Genomic DNA, 25,344 nt, shown 5'->3' on the forward strand with positions numbered 1-25,344 from the left:
AAGCAAGGCGAAAACCTCGCGTTTCTTGGGAAAAATATTCCCATGAGATCTTTTTGCGTAATCAGTTTCATGAGATACCTCAGAATAAGACAAAAAAGGTTATAATAAAGATATTAAAAATGACTTAACAGAAAAAAATACTGAAAACTATTTCACTAACACCAAAACTAGTTCGTCTCTGTCTTGCTAAGAGAACCGTCGATTTTTTGCATTTCGATTTAATGTCCATGATTCAGTTCCATAGTAAAGCACACTGTGTACATAACATTTAATTAGCCTTATTTTGAGGGCCAATATCAGATCTTTGCTGCATAAAATCTTTTTGATTTTCACGAAGTTGGCACGTGCTTTTTCAATTCTCTCTCTTATTTCTGCAGTCTAATCGTTATTTTCTGTGATTATCGTTCCCAAGTAAGTATATTTTTTTACTCTCTCAGACTGCTGGCCGCCTACCGTTAATATTTCATTTATATTGTTGTTCTTGCTATTTTTCATAAATTTTGGTTTTTTGAGGTTAAGGGAGAGTCCGTATTCTCCATTACATATATCTTAATATTTTGTTCATTATTCTTTCTAAGTCTTCCAAGTTGTCTGATATTATGACTGTATCGTCGGTATACCTAATGTTATTAATTAAATTTCCATTCACTTTTATGCCGACTGTCTCGTTTACCAAAGCTTCTTGTGTGATTTCTTCAGAATAAGAACTAAACAATAACGGCGACAGTATGTAACCTTGCCTGGCCCCTCTCCTTATCTCCATTTCTTCTGACACTTCTCCAAATTACACATTTGATCGTTGGCTGTAGTATAAATGGTATAGTTTATTACTAAAGTTATTATTATGGTATGGTTTATTACTAACGAGGAAGTTATAAATGCCTTAAATCAAATGAAAAATGGAAAATATAGAGACGACGGAATAACAAAAGAGATGATTAGAGATGGAGGTCAAACTACCTTGGAAGCAGTTAAAATCCTAATGAAGAAGTGCCTCTTTGATATTGCTATTCCAACCACTTGGCAAAATGCGCAGCTACTTCTACTACAAAATAAAGGAGGCAAACACAAACTCGAAAATTACAGACCAATAAGTCTGTTACCACATCCGTACAAACTGCTTACCACAATAATGACCAACAGACTATCAGATAAATTCGATAGTTACCAGCCTGTTGAACAAGCGGGATATCGCAAAGGTTATAGTACCGTAGAACACCTACTCCTACAGACAATAAGGACATTTCTCGAAAAGTGTAACGAATACAATGAACCTCTTCATTCAGCATTTGTTGATTATAATAGGGCATTCGATTCCATAGAACTCTGGGCCGTATTAGACGGAATGAATAACGCAAGGATTGATTCCAGATATAGAATATAGAATTATTTACTATTGAATTAGAAGATGCCTTATGTCTTAGAAGAAAAAGTTAAATTGTCACTTAAATTTTTAAGTCCATTAAACGTTTGTTAATCTGTAGATCTTGAGATGATTGGTGTGAAATTAAAAGCCTTTTGTCCTAGATATATTTTTCATTTTAAATCATGTTTTGTTTTCCTACTTGTGTTTCAAAATGTCTTAAATTTCAGGACTTGGACATTAAAGTCATAGGGATTTGATCCATAGAGTTATATATTAGCATAGAGAGAGTGTCATTCAGAGCGAAGTGACGACACCATCTTTTTTATTTGGATTAGTGCTGTTTCACTCTTACGCATAGTAAAGCTGCTACAGTTGTCCTCCTCTTCCGTGCCTATATTCACACTGAATGTCATCATAGATTTTCGATACAATGTGTTAGAAAGAGATGCAGCAAACCAGTCCATGAGATCTTGTCGTCAGGAAGCGCGGAAGGTAGGCTCCCTCTATGTTAATATATACCTCTATGATTTGAACAAGAAGACCCCTTATCGTTGTTGCTATTCAATTTGGCCTTAGAATAATATGTAATCAGTAAAATCTCATCTGAGCTGACAGGAACATTTGAGAATCGAGGATTAAAATTATTGTTGGCCTTTGCTGATGATATAGGTGCAGTCGCTCATTCTACAAGAGACGTGACAGAGGTGTTTTCACAACTCGAGGAAGAAACAGGTAGTCTGGGCCTTCGAATCAATGACGAAACGAGGAAATACATGTTAGTAACCAAAAATCCAAGACCAAGAGTTAGGCAGAACATAACTATTAATGACCACAACTTCGAAGTACTTAGCAAAATAGTTTAAATATCTAGGGGCATATAAAAACAATACCCCATATAAAGAGAGGTCTCAGTAAGGATAGCTGCGTCAGCTGCGTGGAATAGAACATTATACTCCCTATCATCATTATTAAGATCTAAGCTGCTAAAAAGACAATCTAAATTAAGACTACAGCCAATTATTCGCCCAATTGGTACATATCGAAGTGAAACATGGCCTGTACATCAGCGGGAAATAAATAAGTTGCCTGGTATTTAAAAACAAACTTCTCAGAACGATATTTGGCCCTCAAAGAGATGAATTGACAGGAGAGTGGAGAAGGCGCCGCAAAGCTGAATTGGTGACTGTGTATGGTACTGAAACCATCGACAGACGTATAAAAGCTAAGATAAGATGGGCAGGTCATGTGGTAGATCAAAAGAAGACATAGTGTTAAAGACGGCGTTTTTGAGAGACGATAGAAGATCAGTAGTCTATCCAAGAAAAAAATGAAAGGATGATGAAGAATCGAAATATCCTGAATTAGGAAGGGCTGCTTGTAGAATTATTTGCATATTTGAAACAACGATGTGAACCATTTTATTTCACTTTAAAATTCGTGGAATCCAAACAGTGAGAGAAAAATTTAATACCTTTTTACACTTTTTAGACAATTGTTTAGTTGAGGCTGGCGAAAATTTTCCAATTTTGAAAGATGGCTCGGATTATCAAGGAGCTTGGCCACCCCTGGTATATATTGATATGACGCAAGAGAAACTTAAGTGAGCAATGTAATCAGAGACGCTGACCCCGCACAGGGATGAAGGCAATGAGAATCATTATGATCATGTTGAATTAAAGCAAATAAAATCTGCAACCTGCAAAAACCATCAAATTACATTAATTTCTTCAGTTAATTTCAAAGAGATTCATGTTATCACGTCTATACTTCTAGAGCAGTTCGCTGTTATGATAGTAAATAGAAAAAAGGAGGAGAAAAAGGGTCCAATGGTTATTTATTTATAATATTTACGATAACAATTTACAAAGTAGTTTACAACAATTGACTTTTAACAATTATTCGTAAAAATATACGGTTCGAAAACTCGACAATTTGATTTTTTCATATATTTACAAAAATTTGATGCACATACGGACTAGGTATCATCTTCTATTAGTAATCGATCATTTATACATTAATTTAACATTCATTAAGGGATTATTCATTGGTCCAACAAATCACTGAATAGAAATCAAGCAAAATAACAGATCCAGTTACCAAAAGCATAAAATAGGTCAATAAATAACACGGTTAGAGGTCAATTAGGGTCTTATAGTAGTTTCGTAATGGTAACAAAATGGTTGCATGTTAATGACATAGAAAAATGGTATTGACGTGACGTAAAATAATTCAATAGGCTTATAGTCCGAACTTAACTATTCTCTAAAACTTATACTGTTTTGCAGATAACAAGGCATTTCAAAAAAGTTATTAAAGTCTATATGTATATGAGATATACATTGTATATTCGACTCTTGTTGTATATTTTTGAAAAATAACATCACATAAGCATCGCGAAAAGAAAAAATACCGAAAGCGTTTATATGCCTTATTTTTTAATTCTTTTTTAATTTCGTCGTATTTTGTTTGTTGTTTAGCAATGGTGTACCAGTTTCCAAAGAACAATCGACTGGCTCACACGCACAAAAAACCTAGAAGGGGCATATGCCTACCTTGAAGACATAACGGTTGGTTGTAAGACGAAGGTAGAACATGCCAAAAATCTTGAGAACTTTCTGAAAGCCATCAACAAATATGTCTTCGCTCTCAACAAAACCAAGAGCAAATTTAATAAAACAGTAATAAATTTCTTTGTTTTTGGAAACAAAGAATGAAGCCACAGATGTAGAAGAAAGATGGGAACAAATAAAACACATTACAAAAGAAGTAAGCAGAAAATTGATACCCAGAATTAAAAAACAGACAAGAACTAAGGAGTGGTTTGATAGGGAGTGTGCAGAGCTGTCAGAAGAGAAGAAAAAGTTAAGAATACGTATGTTGACCAACCCTAACGACAAAAACAGAGAAGAGTATAACCACGTACGAAAACAGTTAAAGAAAAGTTGCAGGAAGAAAAAGAGAGAATCCAATGAAAAAAAGTTGCAGGAGATAGAAGAAAAATTTAAAAACAATGAAATAAGATCATTTTATCAAGAGGTAAAAAAAGTAGAAAAAGGTTACCAAAGCAAAACAAGCTACATAAAGACCAGAGAAGGAGAGCTAGTAAGTGAGCCGGGAAAAGTTATGAAAGAATGGAAAATGTATTTCGAAACGTTACTAAACAGTGATGATGAAGATCAGGGAGAGGATGAAGACAGAACAGAGGGTGCAGATATAAGAATAGCCGAACCATCCAAAGACGAAGTGCAAAGAGTTGTAAGCAAATTGAAAAACAATAAAAGTCCAGGGCCAAACGAAATAAGTGCAGAAATGCTGAAAGCAGGGGGAAGAAAACTACTGGAAAAGGTGTATGAACTGATAGAACTTACATGGAAAGAAGAAAAGATGCCTGAAGAGTGGGCCAAAGCCTGGATAATCCCATTACATAAAAAAGGGGATGCAACGATGTTGCAGAATTACAGGGGTATTGCTTTGCTGGACGTGTGCTATAAGATATTTGCTAGGATTGTAAGAGAAAGATTAGAGGTATACGCAGATAAACTAATAGGAGAATACCAAGCAGGCTTTAGAAACAATAGATCGACGACAGAGCAAATATTTAACATAAAAGAAATCCAAACAAGCTGCTACGAACATAAAATGGTTTTATATGCACTATTCATAGATTTTAAGCAGGCCTATGACAAAATTAATAGGAAAAAAATGTATGAAGCCCTACGGCAAATGGAAATACCAGAAAAGCTAATCAAGTTAATAAGAATTACCTTAAATATGACATCTAACGAAATAGTGTGGAACAGTCACAAATCGGAAGAGTTTATAGTCAAAAAAGGACTTAGACAAGGTGACCCTCTATCAACTGTGTTATTTAACCTAGTTTTGGAAACAATTGTAAGGAACAGCAGAATAGAAATACAAGAAACGATCTACCGTAACGAACATCAATGCATGGCCTACGCCGACGACCTTACACTGCTAGCAAAAACTAATACCGAATTAAAGAAAATCATGAGAAGATTAGTCAGAGAGGCAAAAAAATTCGGCCTAGAAATAAATGAAGAAAAGACGAAGTATATGGTGCTAGGCAACACAGAAAGAGAACCTGTAGATATGCTAAAGTTAACAGCGTTCGATGGAAAAGAATATAAATTTAAACGAGTAAATCACTTTACATATCTAGGTGCCATTATAGATGAAAAAGGACACGAGCAAAACGAACTAAAGCACAGGATAGCTAAAGGTAACCGAAAGGTCGGCAGTTTAAAAAAATTATTAAAGTCAAATTACGTATCAAGAAAGACGAAAATTAGAATATACCAAACTGTAATAAGAGCAACAGTCACCTACGGATGTGAAACATGGGTACTAAACAAAACAGAAGAAGAAATGATAGAGAGATGGGAACGCAAGGTACTGAGGACTATTTTCGGGGGAAAAAATACGGCAGATGGTTGGCAAAGAAGAACTAATGAAGAATTAAGGATGCTTTACAAGGAACCAACTATAACAAGATACACAAAGGCACAAAGAATCAGGTGGGCAGGTCATGTCGAGAGGATGGATAGGTCAAGAATGCCAAAGAAGATACTATTAAGAAAACCAGTTGGGACAAGGAGACGAGGTAGACCAAGAAAAAGATGGCACGAAAAGTTTCAAGAAGATATAGGATCGATGGAAATTACAGACTGGAAAGAGAAAGCGAAAAACAAGATACAGTGGAGAAACATAGTGCAGCAATTTTTACATAGTCATTAAATCAAATTATATAATAAATATAAGACATTAGTATATATTGTTATTTGTATTATGTAAAATTGTTATTGTTAAGTTGTAAAGCCCTAGGCCTCCAAGGTCTGTAGAGCATGTTAAATAAATAAATAAACTTCTTGGTTATACTATAGCACCAAACCATGTCATAAAGTCCGATGGTAACAGCCTACCACCTTTGTTAAAAATGCCTCTACCAAATACACTGCATCTCTCAGAAGGGTATTGGTGTGTTTGCCCATTATTCAAAATTGATTCCCAACTTTTCCGAAAGGGTTCATACTTCAGCGCATGTCAACAATCTTCCGTTGAAAGAAGCTGCTTTATCATGATTTGAAAATCTGAAGTCTATTGTTGCAAAGTCCTCTGTTCACGCTATCAACGAAAATATGCCAATCGTTGTTGAACCTGATGCTTCAGAATATGGCTTATCAACGCTTCTCATTTGTTTCGAGCTGTTGTCATATTATGTCGTATATTCCGTGTATAATATTAATATACGACATTTGAGAGAAGCTCGAAACAAATGAGAAGTGTTGAAAAGTACTATACTCGATTGCTGCTACCTTGAGTCATGATCCAGAACAGTTGTGTTCTTTTCAAGATCGCTTAACTCTAGCAAGCTAAACCATTCTGCTATAGAGAGAGAAGCGTTCGCTATCGTTGAATCTCTAAAAAAGTGGCGTCATTTTCTTATAGGAAAGCCTTTCACAGTCATCACATATCAAAAGTCGGTTCAACGCCAAGCACTCCAGCAAGATGAAGAATGAAGAAATACAAAGATGGCGACTTGAATTGGCACCTTATAAATATGACATAGTATATCGACCAGAAAAAGACAACCAAACAGCGGATGCTTTATCGCGCATCTGCTCTTGCGCTGCTACCACGACGGTAGGTGTATCAAAACTCGTCACTTATTTATCTTTCTCCCTCAATGAAGTCAAGACTACGACTCGTGACTGTCAAGTATGTGCTAATATAAGTAGAGGTACTTTAAGAATATGGGGCCTTTTCCGAAACTTATAAAAGCCACATCTACCTTGGACCAGTGCCTTCGAATACTAATAATCGTTATATTTTTACGATAACAGATGAGTACTCCAAATTCTCATTTGCTTTCCCAGTCAGTGACATTAGTGCCAAAACGGCAATCAAGAATTTAAATAACCTATTTATGATGTTTAGAATGCCTGTAGCCATCCATTCAGATGAAGGGATTTCGTTTCTATCAGCTTAAGTCAAAGAATCTATCAACTCAGGAATCGCAATAAGTAGGACTACTGCTTATAATCGACAAGGAAATGGTCAAGTAGAGAAGTTGAATTCTACCGTCTGGAAACCTATTTAACCAGCCTCTGAATTACATAAAGCACCTGTTGGAACCTGGGAAGAATAATTACCAGTTGTAATAACTAACTGTATGGAAATAGAAATAAAATATCGTCATGGCTATCAGAATTAGTGCAGATCTTGATGAAAGGCTCGATCGGAAAAGCAAGTACCAGTCTATTGTATAAGAAGTGGAGATAATAGAGGCAACTTTTGAGCACTCTTTTGTTAGACTAAAAGACGGACGGGAGACCACAGTGTCTAATCGTCATCTGGCTCCAATTGGATGAGGTGAAGGAGAAATACTAGATATGTCAAGTTAAGAATCAGTGTTGGTAGAGGACCCACATGAGCTACATTCGAGCCTCAATAATTGCTCGTATTAATTATACAAGGCAGTTATACTCAGTTATACGAGCTCATGCCCACTATCAGGAACTCCTAGAAGAACTGAAAGAGTTCATCATTTACCACGGTATTAGGAAGACTATAGTGTGGGAGAATGATACTGTATCAACATCCTGAGATAATAAATTGTTTGATAGAATCGAGTGTTGCACCCACTTATACACTTTTCTCTCCACTTACGACAGTAGTAAATAGGGAGAAAATATACGTGATATATCACATACAGTGAGGACCTTTGAGTTGGAATAAATTCATTATCTCAAGAATGGGCGAATTTAGACAAAAATCCTGAGACAGGTCGATTTTTATTTTTAAATTATGACTTTTTGGCATATAATATGTCATATAATATATGATATATTGGCATATAATATATGATATATTATACCATACTAGTGACGTCATCCATCTGGGCGTAATGATGATTTTTTTAAATGAGGGTAGGGGTCGTGTGATAGCTCATTTGAAAGGTTATTTAATTATCTATTTAGTAATATAAACATTAATATAATTATTTATACAGAGTGTACAAAAAATTATTTCAGCGAAAAACAATGTTTATTTGTCAAATAAACATTCCTTCCTATTTTTTGACAGCACTCAAATGTATTTTGAAATAAATGAATTACATACATTCTTCTTTTTATCTCAATTAATTTATTTAAAAAAAAATTTTTGGACACCCTGCATAAATAATTATGTTAACGTTTATATTGCTTAATAGAGAATTAGATAACCTTTCAAAACACGACCCCTACTCTTATTTAAAAAATCATCGATTACGTCATCACGCCTAGATGGACGGCGTCACTAGTATGACATAAATGCCAAAAGGTCATAATTTAAAAATAAAAATCGACCTGTCTCAGGATTTCTCTCCAAATTCGCCCCTTCTCGAGATGATGAATTTATTCCAACTCAAACGTCCTCACTAGTCACTGTAGGTATGATGTCTACTCATGTCTACAACAGTATATATGTGGAAAGCTCTCTGGAAGATCAAATAGTGGTGATCAATATGAAATATAACGTGCAACCATATCTGTTTTACATTTATTTTACAATCTTGTGAAAACCAAATTAATCAGAAATTATAATAAACCAGTTTGCCACTATCTTGGCCTTTTGGCTATTTTTAACACACAACTCAGTAAAAAACAAATTATTTTACATTTACTCCACTACCAAGTATTAAAAATGGCGCTAATGTATTATTTACCGTGAATATGTAGATAAATAGAGTTCATAGAAAAGACTATAACCTATATATAGATTAACTTTTTCTTCTTTCTCACTTTCTTCATCTATTTGTTAGTTAAAAAATGTTATTTTAGAACAGTTTATGTAAATTTGCAGTTTTTTATATATCACATGTTCCACAAAAATTGCGTCCTTGGTTCCACACCACCATCACTTTCATAAAAATAAAAATCGACTAGTTCATTTACTGGATATACTCTTTGATATATTTCTTCATGACCAGGATTAGAAAAAGAAAAAATATAGAAACATTTGACAAGAAATTTAAAAGTTGAAATTTTAATTACTTTATTAAAAAAACATTAACTACTATTATTACTATCATTATTCTTCGTCTCTTCTTCTTCGGCCTGTTTGTATCCACTCCTGGACAAAGGCCTCCCCATGAGTTCTCCATTCTTCTTTGTTTTGTGCTATTTGGTGCCAGTTTTTCTCCATTTTTGCTTTGGTGTCTTCCTCGACTACGACTTTGCTCGCGTGGTCTCGAATGTACAATGTTTCTCGTCCACCTTTCGATGTTTTGTCGTGGCACGTGTCCTAGCCAGTTCCATTTCATGGTGGTTTAACTTGTTACCATTAACGTTAATGCCATATGTTGACCAATTTGTAATTTTGAAGACATTTTCTAGGGACCGATCAAAAATATTGAGCGATATTACGTCTCCTTGTCTAACTCCTCTCTTAATGGGGATGGGATTTGTATTCTCGTCTAGTTCTACTATCATAGTTACGTTTTCATATAGGCGTATTATGTATTAGTTGCCTATATCTCGAGCCTCTTCTACAATTATTAATATCTTGTTCTATGGCATACGTTTCGATACTATCAAATGGCTTTTCTTTGTATACGAAGGCAAGAAATACGGGTAGGTAGTTTGTATTAATTTGCCGTCTCTATCCATGTTCTCATTGTCAACAGATGGTCTGATGTACTATAATGCTTTGCGGAAGCAATGTTCAACCCGTTGGTTATTCACCATTTTGTATATCAACCGATTGTTAATAACTCTTATAAACAGTTTGTATATCTGACTGAGCAAGGGTAGGTATAGCTCTATAGGAGATTGTTACTGTCTTGCTTGTTTCTTTTTGCTTGCCTTTTCTATTTCGAATCCCTCTAGGTATATTTGATACCTCGTTATCTTTTATTTTTCTTTTAACATTCTCCTTTGTTGATTTATTAGGCGGGCTTTGCGAGCTATACAAGATTAAGTCTTCTACATTTGTTTTATATTTGTTCTTCTCTTCCTTGTTAATCCCTAACAACACAAAACATTCCAGGAATGTACTATCAAAGTTCTATTAATGTTTGAATGTCCTGGACATTCAAGGAACATTCGGTGAACATCTGATTAAATTATTGGTGGAATGTTACCACAAGACATTCTATGAACATACTACCAATGTTCTATATTTTAAGTGAGGCCATTTACTATTCAATTTGCGTTCATTTTCAAATTTTCCGCGCGTGTTCTATGTAAGTAGGGTCCGCGTGCCGCGTGGTCATCACATTTTCACATTTCATGTTAACCTAAAAATTTATATAATTGATGGATTCGACCGTTACTTGATGGAAGTTCATTTTATCTCACAATAAAACACTGAAAAACGTTTGTTTTCTATACTTCCACAAAATTTATTACAACTATGTTATTACTACAGCTGTTTCGGCAAAGTGCCTTTCTCAAGTGATATATTTTACAATGTGTTTGCCTTTTTAAGTCTTTAACTGAAGAGGTTGAGGAGTGGGGAGCTGTTTGTCTCGAGTTGGTCATTCAGAATTATATCTGTATTTTTCAATTTATTAATTTCCATTGATTCTAAAAGTGATAGCTTAAGGCCTTTATTTTGAATATGTAGAATTTGAAACTCTTCATTGAAAGAATGATTATGATCTAGAAGGTGAAGTGCGTATGTAGAAGTGTCTGTTTTTCTATTGTTGAAAGCCCTTTTGTGTTCTGCTATCCGTTTGTCAAAAGTTCTGCCAGTTTGACCGATGTAAGTTTTCGGACAGTCACCACAAGTTAGTTTGTACACACCACTCTGTAGTTGCTTTCTCTTTCGGCTTTTATTGTTTTTAATATGTTTGCTTAAGTTGTTGTTAGTTCTGAAAGCTGGTGTTATTCCTTTCTTTTTTATGTATCTGGCTATTTTTGTTGTTATTTTGCCAGTATATGTGAGAGAGCAGAAGGTACTGGGTTCTTTCTGTGGTGGTGGATACACTAATTTCAAGGCTTTCTTATGGAGTTTTTGGTTTAAAATGTTGTTAATTGTTTGTTCGTTATAGCCATTGTTTACTGCTATTTGTCTAATGATATTTAGTTCTGTCTCGAAGTTATTTTTTGTCATAGGAATTTCTGTCAGTCTATGTATTATGCTATGGTAGGCTGCTAATTTGTGTTGTGTAGGAGGGATGATGAATTGTGTATAGTTGTGTCAGTATGGGTAGGTTTATGATATACGGAGAATTCATGTTTGTTGTGTAGTCTGGTAATCGTTACATCTAGAAAGTTTATGGAATTATTCTGTTCTGTTTCTATTGTGAACTCAATATTACTATGAAGTGAATTAATGTATGATAGAAATTGGTCAAGTTGTCTGTTAGTTCCTGTAAAGCAGACTAGTATGTCATCCACGTATCTCCACCAATATAAGAACTGTTTAAATACGGGGTGTTTAGAAATTGTTGTTTCAAGTTGGTTCATAAATATATCTGATAGTAATGGGCTTAGAGGATTACCCATAATAAGTCCTGCACTGTTGTTTGTGTAAATTTGATTATTGAATTCAAAATAGTCTTGATTTATGCAAATTTCAAGAAGGTGTAAAATTTCAGATGCAATGATCGGATTTGTACTATTATGTTCTAAAAGGTTTTTAACTAAAACAAAAGTTTCTGTAGGAGGAACACTAGGAAAAAGATTTTTTACGTCAAATGAAATTAGTATGGAGTTGTTGGGCAATTGAAAATGTTGTATTTTATTAACTAGTTCTAGTGTATTTTTTACGGTGAATTTAGGTGAAAATTTAGTGTATTCTGTAATAATATCTGACAGTTTTTTTGAAAGTTTATATGACGGAGCTTTATAAAAAGAAACTACAGGTCTTATTGGGTGGTCAGGTTTGTGTAGTTTAATAAAAGAGTATAATTTAGGGGGTTGTGGGTTCATAATATTAAGGTATTTCTGTTCTGTTGGATTTAGTATTGATTTTGAATTTTCAATGGCTAGTTTAATTTGTTTTCGGTATTTTTCTGTGAGGTCTTTGTTTAGTGTTATACTATTTTGGTTATTTAAAAATTCTATTGTTTTGTTATTATAGTCACTTTTATCGATAGCAATAGTAGTGTTACCTTTGTCTGCTTTTGTAAATATTATGTCATGATTTATTGATTTATTTTTAATTGAAACGGCTATTTGGTTTTCTTTGTAACAGGAATTATTAGTTTCACTACCTACATCGGTAATAGATTTTGCAATGATGCTTTTTTCTATGTTATTGGCAGTTTTATTTAACGCTACTTCACATTCTACACCTAAATATTCTAAATTTTTTTGATTATTAGGTTGAGGCAAGTTATGTTTGAATCCTTTCTCTAAAAGTTCTATCTCACTATTATTGAATTTGGTATCTGTTAAGTTTATAAATCTATTGAAAAAAGTATGATTTGAAAAATTTTTTGTATAATGAGTATTGAGTTTTTTACTATTGGAAATTAGATTATTTAGTTTTTTACATTGTGTATTATATTTTTTGTCTATTATATTATCTACTTCTGTTCTTACGTTAGAGTCTAGGATGTCAAATTCTATATTATCTAATCTATAATGTAATTCTGAATGACATACCTTAAGATAAACAACTATAATATCTCGTTTCCTGTACTGGGTGCTTCTATCCCGTTTCAGCCATCTGGTCTGGCCCTGTTGTGCCAACAACCGCAGTGCCGCCGCGATAGCAGGTATCCAACGTTTTTCAGTGTTTTATTGTCAGCTAAAAATTTATGATTGGATGGAAAATGGAAATTAGAATTAGTGACTATTTTTGCTGTTCTGTATGTTAGTTTGCCACGTTTTGCTCTGGCTGGATCTCTTTGGTTTAAACAATTATGTAAGTATTATAAAATCCGTTTTCAACTTTCTTTATTCTTTATGAAACGAATTATTTATGCATATTATTACCTGTAAATAGTACCTATTTCTTTTAATTTTTAATTGTATAGAATAGAAAAATTACCAATTATTTTAATTTTTTTAGAATCAGCTGAACGTGGTCTACAAAAAAAACAGGAAGGAAACGTATAGCCTTGTGGCTACGAAAGGCAAAAGAAAGATACCTATATGTAAAAAGTGTATTGGCTAGTTAGAAGAAACTCCACATTGTCGATGCATAACAAGTTATTAGGTACTTTCCAAACAAATATTAAGACCTGTATGGACTTATGGATGCCCACTTACTAGACCAAGTAATATAAAATTATACAAAGATTCCAGAACAAAATACTGAGAAATATTGTAGATGCTCGGATGCTCCTTGGTATGTGATAAACAGTGATCTCCATAAGGGCCTAGAAATGGAACCTGGATATAATCATCAAGAAGATGGCAGGAAGTCACGAGCAACAACTTCATAAGTACGAGAATATTGAGGAAATCCAGCTCCTCGATACTACAGGGCAAACAAGAAGATTGAAGAGGAAAAAGCCTTTTGAAATAGTTTAAGTGATAGGTGATAGTGAAAAGCAGAGCACAGTGCTTGTGTGCCTGTGTATGTTAAAATAGTGCACGATCTTGTTAGACTAGATAAGAGACGCTATAGGGTAAGCTCTTAATTTTAAGGAACAGTAGTAATTTAGGTTAAATTAAAATTGCTCATTGGTCAGTTATGACCAGATTGTAATTGTAATGTACAATTCAATACAATGAATCATCATCGTAGTGATGATTATGGAAAAAAATATATGACAAGATTTTGTGCAATAAAAATGTTTATATTTATCAAGGTTGTATTATGTATTTGGTATGGCCACATATACTTCTGGTATATCGTCAGTGATGTGACAATACCTCTTATCTGCTTTTTCATGAATTTTGTAGCGGACGAAAAACCATTTTTTAGGGTCATCTCCTGTTTTCACATGTAAATTTTGACATGTTTTGTAGTAAATAGATAGTTGAATTTACTACAAAACATGTTAAAAATATCATATGAAGACAGGAGGTGACTGTAACAAAAAGTTTTGTCTCTCTTACAAAACTCATAAAAAAACAAATCGGAGGTATTATGTCACATCAGCGACTATATCCAGGGAATGTCTAAAAAATATACTGTGAATATTCAAAGTACATTCGTAGACATTCATGGAATGTTCCAACAAGACATTCAAGGAATGTTTAAAATGCTTACACAGGACTTTCCTGGGACATTTAGGGGACGTTCTTGTGCTTTTGAGGACATTTGAGGAATGTTTTCAATGTCCTGTGTGTACATTCTAGGAACATACATGGAATGTTTGGTGTTATTAGGGATGTTGTCGTATTAAATTTAATTTTGATAATTTTTTGAACACCCAGTGTTGGCGTGTTGGTCTTGGACATTTTAAGCCTCTGTTATTTTCAATGACTTGCTCTATTAGTTCTTCTTCTAAATACTTCTCAGTTGTATTATCTACTCCAATTGATCTGGTTCTTCACATTCACAAAGCATATCTGTTTTTTCTCTATAAAAATCTGTTACTTTCCTGCTTCTATATTTCTGAAAAATCCATATTAAACCTTAAAAATTCAATAATCCAACCAACAAACATTTTCTATAAACCTTTCAATAATTTAAAAATAAAACATATTTTTTCTTTTTCAAACCATTCACAACCTGGTACATAATTTTTATAAAAGTCTCTCAATTCCACCTACAGAATCCCACAAAAACTACACATTCAAATCAGCCATCATTTTCCTAAAATCGGCCAGGGTGTTGTAATCTGGATCAAGGTCTATGTCGGCGAAATCCCTCTTCGAATCGGTTTTGACGAAGCTCGGGTGGTAGCGGCTCAGCGATAGAGGACAAGGGAGGAGTTCCGGCATCACCGAGTGGTGCGTGATGAGAGATGTCAGTGAAGTGAATTCTTTTGTAAAGCCCTAAAAAAATAATTATTCAATTAGCATTTTGAATTACAATATCACTTGTACAACAACAGTTAAAAATGTAGGATTTTTAAAAAGCGCCATCTTTTACCAGCAGAACTAGCGCCACCTGTTATCAAGGGCTTGATACAAACGGATCCCTGCTTAGGGCGTGTAGATATCTAAGTATATAAAATTAGAAATAGATTTCTCTTAGTTGTTTTCTTAATGTTCATGAAACTGCTGATAGAGGATGTTACACAATAGTTATTCTTTTGTATATTAAATTTATTAAGACTATAAATATGAGAAATAAATAATTTAATATATAAGAAAAACATTTTGGTTAATGGTATCATGCATAGATAGTGTGACCAATAGGGTGGTTCGAAAAAAACTTTTTTTTTTATTTCAGATCGCTATAGTTCACAAAAGTTGCCATTGGTATAGACGTGAAAAACGCACTAATTATTATTTTTTTATTAATTTGTCTTCCGGTCGCGCAATGCCATCGAAGTTAGCAAAAATTGTGAAAAACCTTAATTTTTCATATTTTTAAGCAGACCAGATGGTTTTAATTGCGTTCCTATATCATGAATTAACTACTAAAAGTATGTAAAATTAATATAAATGTACTTATTATACATTTGTTTCATATCTTCCGGTCGCGCAACATAATACAAAATGAGTAAAATTAGTAGTTTTTGCAAAGTTTTAAAGTTTAGTACAATTTAATCATACGACTTTTAGAGATGCTATAGTTTAATTCAGTTACAATAATATATTTAAAATTCAAGCTTATAAGATAAATTTTGATATTCAAGTGGAATTCGGTCGCGCAGCTTCGTCAAAAACAGCAGACTACCGAGAGGTGAGGCGAAAGTGACGAATACCAGCGAAGCGCGCGCAGCCACAAATAGAGATACATGTGGGAATACCTCTACAATGGAGTATTTGTCTTCTCCATTACAACGAACTGCCATTCGGCCACCTTTTCCAATACTTAGATATAAATAAGATGAAAATACAACAGGCCCAATAGAATATTCCGGACCAATTGGAAAGGCCCTACCTGATTGTGAAAGACAATCAGTTATTGATTTTAATCCAATTGATTGTGAGATTCCAAAAGTTGACAAGCGTATTCTTAGCAAGGACCAATTGTACTTGGTTGAGATATCACAAGTCATCAAGTCAGGACATTGTTCAGAAGACTTTGTAGTAAGTGATCCTGGCCCAATGTCACATTCAAGATGACTTACTACTGCAAACCGAGTTTTGCGTTTCTACATCAGTGTGCCCAGCCCTTCTGAAAATCTGAGAGATATTGTCACATTCATTCATTCTCAAATGTTATATGCCTATGTGGTTTGCCATAAAAATAAACCACAAATTCACAAATGGGCCTAGACATGATTACAAAATCATTGAATCTACAAGGCACTTACCAGAAGAGCTTCTTCTGATCCCGTTTTACAATGAAATGCTTATCTCGAACTAATTTGCCCATCCCGAAAATTTACTTTTGCCTATGGTAACTGATGACAGAAACCATATCCGAGAACTGGGCTTCAGACGTATCATGAAGGCAAAGCAAGCAATACCTGAAAGTGACTCTATCAGAATCTTTAAACCACCCCACTTAAACTTTGAAGCTAAATAGTATTACGAAATTAATAAATGGAGCACCAGTACACTGACTCCCCTCCACTGTTAAGAACATTGACTAATGAAGAGATAAAACAGTATGTGAGCAATGGTTTCAAGCCTGTTATGAGTATAGATACTTTCCCATGCCATACACAGGCAGTTGAAAGATGCGTTAAGCTAGTGACCGAAGCTTCAAGTAAAGTGAGTGGACACAGTTCCAGAGACGGCTATATTAGAACCACATTATTGCACCGCTCAGCGATGCCAACTTTGAAATTGGGCCAGGATCACGTACTACGAAATCTTCTGAACAATGTCATAACTTGACGACTTCTGATATCTAAAGCAAGTACACTCGGTCCTTGCTAAGAATACGTTTGTCAACTTTTTGAATCTCACAATCGATAGGATTAAAATCAACAACTGGTAGTCTTTCACAATCAGGTAGGGCCTTTCCAATTGGTCTGGATATCCTATTGTGCCTGTTGTATTTCCTGTTAAGTGTTGGAAAAGGTGGCGGAATGGCAGTTCGTTGTAATGAAGAAGACAAATACTCCATTGTAGAGGTCTTCCCACATGTATCTCTATTTGTGGCTGACAGAGATGAGGGACTGCAATGTGAAAAATTTCAAACTAATATCTTCATATTGTAGAGGCAGCTCACAGAAACATGGTGGTAGTGTGGTATATATCAAAGAACCGTTTATTGCAAAAGCCCGGAAACACATTTTAAGCTTATCAGAAAGATCAGTGTTTGAGTGTTCCTCTGCAGAGGTGCGAATTGATGGGAAAAAGATCGTAGTGCTGTTCATTTACCGAACCGAAAACCCACAAGTTTTAATAGACAAATTGGACCAAATATTCTGTGACTTTGTTGACAAGGACTCTATCATTTTTCTGGCTAAAGATTTTAATTTGGATATGTTGCTTGATGGTGTAGGTTGCCAAGGTACATTAAAAACGTTTTTGAGCTCCTTTGATATTAAACCCTTCATCAAAGACTATACACGCATACAAGGTAACAAAAAATTCTGTATAGATAATACTTTTACAAATCTAGACATATTTGATTCTGTTGTATTCAATCCTCATACATCTGATCATACTGCTCAAAAGGAAAAATTTGAACTAAATAAAATTGACTCAAATATAACAAAAAAAAAAAAAACGAATATTTAGCAAGGAGAATAAAGATTTTTTTAAACTTATGTTGAGTAATGTTGACTGGGTATCTGTTATTGAGACATTATAAGTAGATGATCAGTGGGATACTTTCATGAATATAGTTCAGAAAATTTTTATAAACTGTTTTCCACTTAAAGAGATAAATGCAACAAATAAAAAAATCTCAACAGTGCTTGCAAAATGATAATACAAAAAATTGTAAATCTAGGCTTGATGTTTTGGCACGTTGGTGTTCTTTCAGGCACGGTAAATTTCCTCAAAGTTTAAAACTGGCAATTGTCAAGCCACTACGTAAAAAAGGTGATGTTACTAAGATGGAGAACTATAGACCAATAATCCTTCTTCCATCATTCTCAAAAATACTCGAAAAAGCAATATATTCCAGACTACAAAACTTTTTTATTACAAACAACTTATTTAGTAGCTCGCAGCACGGTTTCCTTGCAGGGGGGTCACTTGAGACAGCTACCTATGATTTTATATCAAAATTTTTAGAAAAACTAGAGTCAAAAATGAAAACACTAGGTGCTTTTTTAGACCTATCTAAGGCTTTTGATAGCCTAGATCATGCTCTCCTATTGCAAAAATTATATTGTTATGGAATACAGGGACCAGCATTGAAATGGATAAAATCATTTCTTACAGATAGATCACAAAAAGTATGCTTGGAGAAACAGGGATGTAAGGTTTACTCTGAACCGATAAACTTAAAATTAGGTATACCACAGGGGAGCGTTTTGGGGCCTTTTCTCTTTTTGGTCTATATAAATGACCTGCCAAATGCGGTGATTAGTGGTTCCTCAAACCTTGTAAACTTTGCTGATGACTCAAACGTGCTATTTTGGGAAGAAACATTAGAAACACTCCTCAGTGGCAGAACAAACTCTGGACAAGGCTGAACAGTGGTTCAGTGGAAATAGGCTGGTGCTTAATACTCATAAGACACTATTTGTTTACTTTAGAACCAGCCAATCACGAGAAGAGTTCCCAGATACAGTTAATCTTCTACCACAAAACACAGAACCTTCTAGATCAGTTAAGTTTCTTGGTCTTCATATTGACCAGAACTTGAATTGGGGGGAACAAATAAAAAATGCGACAAAAAAAACTAAATAGAGCCTGCTACTCATTAAGAGTTTTAAAAAGGTATCTAGACCAGGGAATCGTACTATCGGTATATTATGCAAACTTTTATTCTATTATGCGGTATAGAATAATCATCTGGGGTGCTTCGGTGGATAGCTCAACTGTCTTCATAGTCCAAAAAGGGCAGTCAGGGTGATCCTAGGACTAAAGGCGAGAGAATCCTGTAGAGGCCGATTCAAATCACTTAATATACTCACTTTCTCAGGTATCTATATATATGAATGTATTATGTTCCTCTTTAAAAATTTTACTTTGTTTTATCACCTGCTACCAAATCATGAATATAACACAAGAAGCCTTAATTTTAATATTCCACGTCACAGATTGTCCCTAACAGAGAGAAGTCCTTTGTATGCGTGTGTTAAATTTTACAATGGTCTACCATCTGACATTTAACGGGAAACAAGCTATAAAGCTTTTAAAAGAAGGGTTTTTCAACATCTGGTTAACATTGAGCCCTATACTGTGGTGGAGTACCTGGCCTATCAGCCTTGATCAGCATAAATGTAATTTGTATTGTTTGTATATTTTAGTGTATTGTTAATATATTTTTTTTAATATGTGATTATTAGTAATATTTTTTAATATGTGATTATTAGTAATGTGACGTTATTTGCTCAATTATGTTAAAAGTTTAGGCAAATAAAAATTTACTCTACTCTAGTCTACTCAAATAATCAGAAATATTATAATTAGTAAATTTTTTGGTTTACCTTTATTTTGTAGCCTTTATTCGCCCTAATAATTAAATAATGCGCAATTCCAGTCGGCTGAAAACTCCTAGGCACCCTCAAGGACAAAGCGAAACATCCTGGTTTACTGGTACTCTCTCTAACCATAAAAGCCCCCACTGGTTCCTGCGCCAGTATCTCCAAGGCTATTTCCCTGGGAATACCAGCCTGGAACCACGGCGCCAGCCTCAGCTCTCCCTCTTCTTTATTGTTGAGCGAGTCGGTCCGCTCGGGCAGTGGTGGTGGAGTAGGTGTAAATCCTATGAGGTTGTTATCTTGGCCGCCTGTCGGTCCGGAACTTGAACTACTGGAACTTAGCTGTGATATCCTCTTGCATTTGAATTCTCTATCGGTTTTTGTCGTGGTCTCGAGTTCTATGCGTTTTGATAAATTTGAGTTGTTTTCTATTTCGTTTTTTAGGTTATCTACGGTGGTGTTTGATCTGTTTTTTGATTCTTCGGTTTCGTTCACGTAGCCGCCGGAAAGTGGTCGATTTGTGGGACTCCCTAAAAAAAGAGAAAGTAAAAATTATAGTGAACAATAGAATACTCATTAAATAATACTAAAGCAGCTAAAAGAAGAGTATTTATTGACAATATGGTTCTAATTGCAAAAACTAAAAAAGAACTTCAGAATAATCTGGAAATATGGAAAAAAGTACTCACTGAAAACGAAATGAAGATAAATATTAACGAAACGAATGGTATGCAGATAGGAGAAACAAGAAAAGGACTTAACATAGAAATTGAAGGGACAAAAATAGAACAAGTTTTACATAATTAAAAGTAATAATAGAAGAAACAAGATCTCTAGAAGCAGAAATCAATAGCAGAGCAGAGAAAACGTTTCAACTATCTCACACAAGTACAAAAAATTTATATACAGAAAAGAAATATCACGGAATATAAAAATGAAAATTTTCAACGCAGTTAATAGACCTATTATCTGTTCTGACATTTGGAAGTGAATCTATGGTACTAACTAATTTATGGTACTAACTGAATGGCTAAAGAGCAAGATAAAGGCTATAGAGATGAAGTTTTAGGGAAGAGTTGAAGGTGCTACCAAAATTAATAAAATAAGGAACACGGATATAAGAAACGAACTGAAACTACAATCCACTTTGGAGTTTGTAGAACAGAGACAGCTGAGTTGGCGGGGTCATTTACACCGGATGAAAAATACCATACCAGTGAGAAGAGTGTGGTAGGCATACATATTAAAAAACAAAAAAAAAGAAGAAGATCAAGGCAGACATGGGATGAAATAATCGGAAAAATATTGGAGAGAAGAGGATTGACATGGAGAGACGCAAAGATATTAACAAGAAACCGCAAAGAATGGCAGACATTTGTTAAGCAGTACATTAAACCTTACACCATCGGTATTTTGAAAAGAAAGTTCTCGAAAGCTTCACAAATTCGAGACCAAGAAGATGACCGACTTTTTATAAAATAATGCAGATATTGTCTGCCAAAATAAGTGCCGAGCAAGCAGCTCGACACTTATCGCTTTTCATTTATCTTCGCGAAGATAAATGAAAAGTTAACAATGAAGAAACTGGAACAAACAAACTGAACCACTAGAACAAGAAAAATAATGAAGCGATGGTTAAAAGTATCAATCTTATGGTTTTAAAGATTATTCAAATGTGAATTTATTTTAAAAAAATTGACAATTAGTGCAGTCAGTAAGGGTATTTAGTTCCGAATTCCATCCTACTGCATCAATTTACTTGATATTTTGACTGTAAGTAGGCAATAGCTCAAGAAACAAAGTCTACCCTGTATCCTATGGGTTACGTTTTTATCTTGGGGGTGGTTCGCACCCCTTCTCGGGGGTGGAAAAGTTTTTGGTCAAACTAACTACGGAAGTGGCTAGAGAACCTAATTCTAAGGCAAAAACCGTTCTATATTTTTTTTTTGAAAATTCAAAACTTTTTGAGTTATTTGTGGTTAAAAATTTGCAATTTTCATTGAAAAATGATACCTTTTCGGACGGTTTTGTGCGAAAACCATAAAAATTATGCATCTAACGAAAAAATCTATCTAAAACATTTTTGTAGCTTATCAAAAATCAAAGAGATTGATTTCTTCATAAATCTTCTAGTTATAATAATACAAAAAGAGATATGGTAGGTGAAAAAAAATTTTCTTAGTGCATGCTCAAATCATTATATTCAAATTAAAATAACAGAGAAATGGTCGATTTTAGGGGTATAACGCTACCAATACCTTTTGTAGTGCTTTAAAAGACCTTTAAAACGAGCACAGTTAAATGATTGCATTCAAAATAAGCGAGATATGGCGCAAAAAAATTGATGACTAATGTATTTTAAGGAAAAGTGAGCAGTATAGTTAACCTATCATCCTTCAGAATATAAATGCATTGTTTTTCATCTACAATACCTTTCATTATAGTGTTATTTCTATGTTCACAAAGTTGGACGGGTTTACAATGAATGGTTTTTGAAAAAAAATAAGATCATTATTATCGAGCGCATCTTTAAATTTTCTTAAAAATCCTTTTTTTTTCTCTATGTAACTCGAAAATTATGAGATGCGAAAAAAGTATGTAAGTAAAAGTAAGTAGAGTACAAAAATGTAGGGTTTTTTCAGATAACAATTTTGTTTTATCTTTCATCACTGTATGTCGTTAGTTACATGGAGAAAAAGGAAGACTTTTAAGAAAATTTGAAAATGCGCTCTATAATTTGACCTTAATTGTTTCAAACCCCAATGACTTTAAACCCGTCCAACTTTTTGAAGATAGAAATAACACTATAATTGTATAATTGTATTATAGCAGTAAAACGATGCATTTGAATCTAGTGGATGAGGGGTTCAATATACTTCGCATTTTATCTTAAAATAAATTAGTCATCAATTTTTGTGCACCATATCTCGCTTAGTTTGAAAGTAATTGACATTTAATAGTGCTCGTTTTAAAGATCTTTTCAAGCACTATAAAAGATATTAGTAGCATTATACCCTTAAAATCGACCATTTCTCTGTTATTTTAAGTTGAACACACCGATTTTAGCATACACCAAAAAGAAATCTGTTTTCTCCTACCATATCTCTTTTTGTATTATAACTAGAAGATTTATGAAGAAACAAATCTCTTTGATGCATGTTATATATATATATGCATAATTTTTAAGGTATTCTCGAAAAACCGTCTGAAAAGATGACATTTTTCAATGAAAATAGCAAATTTTCAACCACGAATAACTCATAAAGTATTGAGTAAACAAAAAATTATAAAACAGTTTTTGCTTAGGTTTTCTAGCCACTTCCGTTGTTATTTTGACCAAAAAATTTTCCACCCCCGAGAAGGTATGTGAACAACCCTAAAGTTGTTGATAATAACAACCATTGATAATTTTGATAAATTAATAGTATAAACGTATATACCTGGTGTACTAGGAGCATTATCGTTAACCAACGGACAGCTATCTTCGTCGCTATGATGAATACTGTTCCCTGTCAAACCCATAGCTATCCTCTTGATCAAGGGAGGTTTCTCCGCCATCCTCTTGTACGAATTCATCTCAGTTGGCGAATTGCTCTCGTCACTGCTGGGCGTGGACATCTGAGAATGGTTATTTTTCTCTATGTTGGGCGAGTTGAGGTTGAACTTGTTGTGGTGAACGGCTTTGAGGCCCGGTATTGATGATGGCGGAGGCAGCCGTAACGTCGAGGCGTCTTGGGTAGCAACTTCGACGTCCATTTCGACAGGATGGTTTTGTTTATGAGACACTTGAGGAGGGGCGGTTGGTTTTTCACGTTTCAGAGAGGGACTAAACTCCTTCGTCTAGAATAATAAGAACAATATTTTAATTTTTATGATAAGCTTAAAGTAAGATACTCATAAAATAAAAATGTATACCATTTTTATTCAGTTGCAACGCGAGGCCAAAAATGTCTTAATTTTTACTTAGATTAGAGAGCGCAACCAGCACTTTTATCGACGATTTCACCTCTTGTTAGAGGCTCTTCAGAGAATGCATAGGTTGCTTTTCTCCAATCCAGTAAATTTTTCGACATATATTAGTCCCACACTGCAACTGAGGTGAATGGATTAGGTGACTAGCGTCATCTGGCAATTGAAAGATAAAGTTTTTCAATCCTAATAGCAACATTAATAATATTGAAAAATATTAAAAATATTACTAAAAGATTTTTAAATTGAAAACTTATTGGTACATTTCCCTACCGGAGTGAAGTGATACATGTATCACTTCACCCCAACCTAAAATTCAAGTAAATTAATTTTCTTTTGTTTCTTTTTTCAGATTAAACAAACATGCCAAGGTTTTACAAGAGACTCCCTGGGACAAAACCTTTAAGAGAATATAATTCAGATGATTTAGAAATGGCAGTGAATACAGTAAGAAGATTTTCCGAAAAATCAAAAATATCCACCAAAAGCAGCATGGTGGGCAGTCAACTTTGAGTTCCATGGAGGAGTCTGCTTTGAAAGGTAGGTAAGGCTGCACAGCCATGTAAATATAGACATGTTATAATAAAAAGGTTATAAAAACATTTCTTTTTTCAGATAAAATCATCCTTCTCGGAGAATGGGGTTTTCCATTAACATACTTGGATCTGCGTCTTGTTGTCAAAGGATATTTGGACAAACAAGGGAGGACTGTAAGGAAATTTAAAATTTTTATTTACAATTTTTGGTCATATACAGGGCGATGAAAATTTACGATCTCGTGGTGTTTAAAAATTATAACAATACATAGAGGAAGAATCTTTTAAGGTGAATTCTTGGTTCGACAATACAAGAAGAATCAAACAGGGGACCCATGATAATAAATGAAGAGGTAATATATGCGTTCATGAATATGAAAAACGGAAAAACTCCTTGTCTGGATGAGATGCCTGCTGAACTGTTAAAAGTTATTAAACGAAGACTTTATACATATGATTACTAAATTTTTGAATATAATCTATGAAACAGGAGATATATCGGATGATTGACTGTCTTCTACTTTTATTGCAATCCCCAAGAAAAACAACGCTAAAGAATGTAGGTCATATAACAAGTTTGAATATGTGGCTTTACAGAAGAATCCTGAGAACATCTTACGAAAACAGAGCTACAAGTGAAGAAGTCTAGCGTTGACTTTCAAAAGAAACAGAACTGAATAATGAAACAAAACCAAAACTACAATACCTTGGTCATGTGATGAGAGGGACAAAATACCAGCTTGTGAAGAGTATCATGTACAATGTACAGAAAGATTTTAGGAAAGCGTAGAGTTGGTAGGAGATGAATGTCATGGCTGCGCAATCTAGCATGGTGGTTCAATTGCTCGTCTTACCAGTTTTTAGAGCAGCTGCAAACAGAATACAAATAGTCATGA

General features: G+C 34.2%; 1 protein-coding gene across 6 annotated transcripts in view; it reads right to left on the reverse strand.

The window, feature by feature from the left end:
- Positions 1-14,957: 14,957 nt before the first annotated feature.
- The window catches only part of LOC114335486 (EGFR adapter protein-like), a 1,026,571-nt gene continuing 1,016,184 nt past the window's right edge, over positions 14,958-25,344 (reverse strand). For all 6 annotated transcript variants that reach the window (XM_050644412.1, XM_028285729.2, XM_028285746.2 and 3 more), the window contains 3 exons: positions 23,384-23,783; positions 19,950-20,473; positions 14,958-15,270 (listed from right to left, as the gene is read on the reverse strand). In XM_050644412.1, coding sequence (XP_050500369.1) covers positions 15,061-15,270; positions 19,950-20,473; positions 23,384-23,783 — 1,134 coding nt within the window. In that variant the 3' untranslated portion in view covers positions 14,958-15,060. The remainder of the gene's footprint in view (positions 15,271-19,949; positions 20,474-23,383; positions 23,784-25,344) is intronic.

The sequence above is a fragment of the Diabrotica virgifera genome, chromosome 2 (genome assembly GCF_917563875.1).
Source record: "Diabrotica virgifera virgifera chromosome 2, PGI_DIABVI_V3a".
Lineage (NCBI taxonomy): Eukaryota > Metazoa > Arthropoda > Insecta > Coleoptera > Chrysomelidae > Diabrotica > Diabrotica virgifera.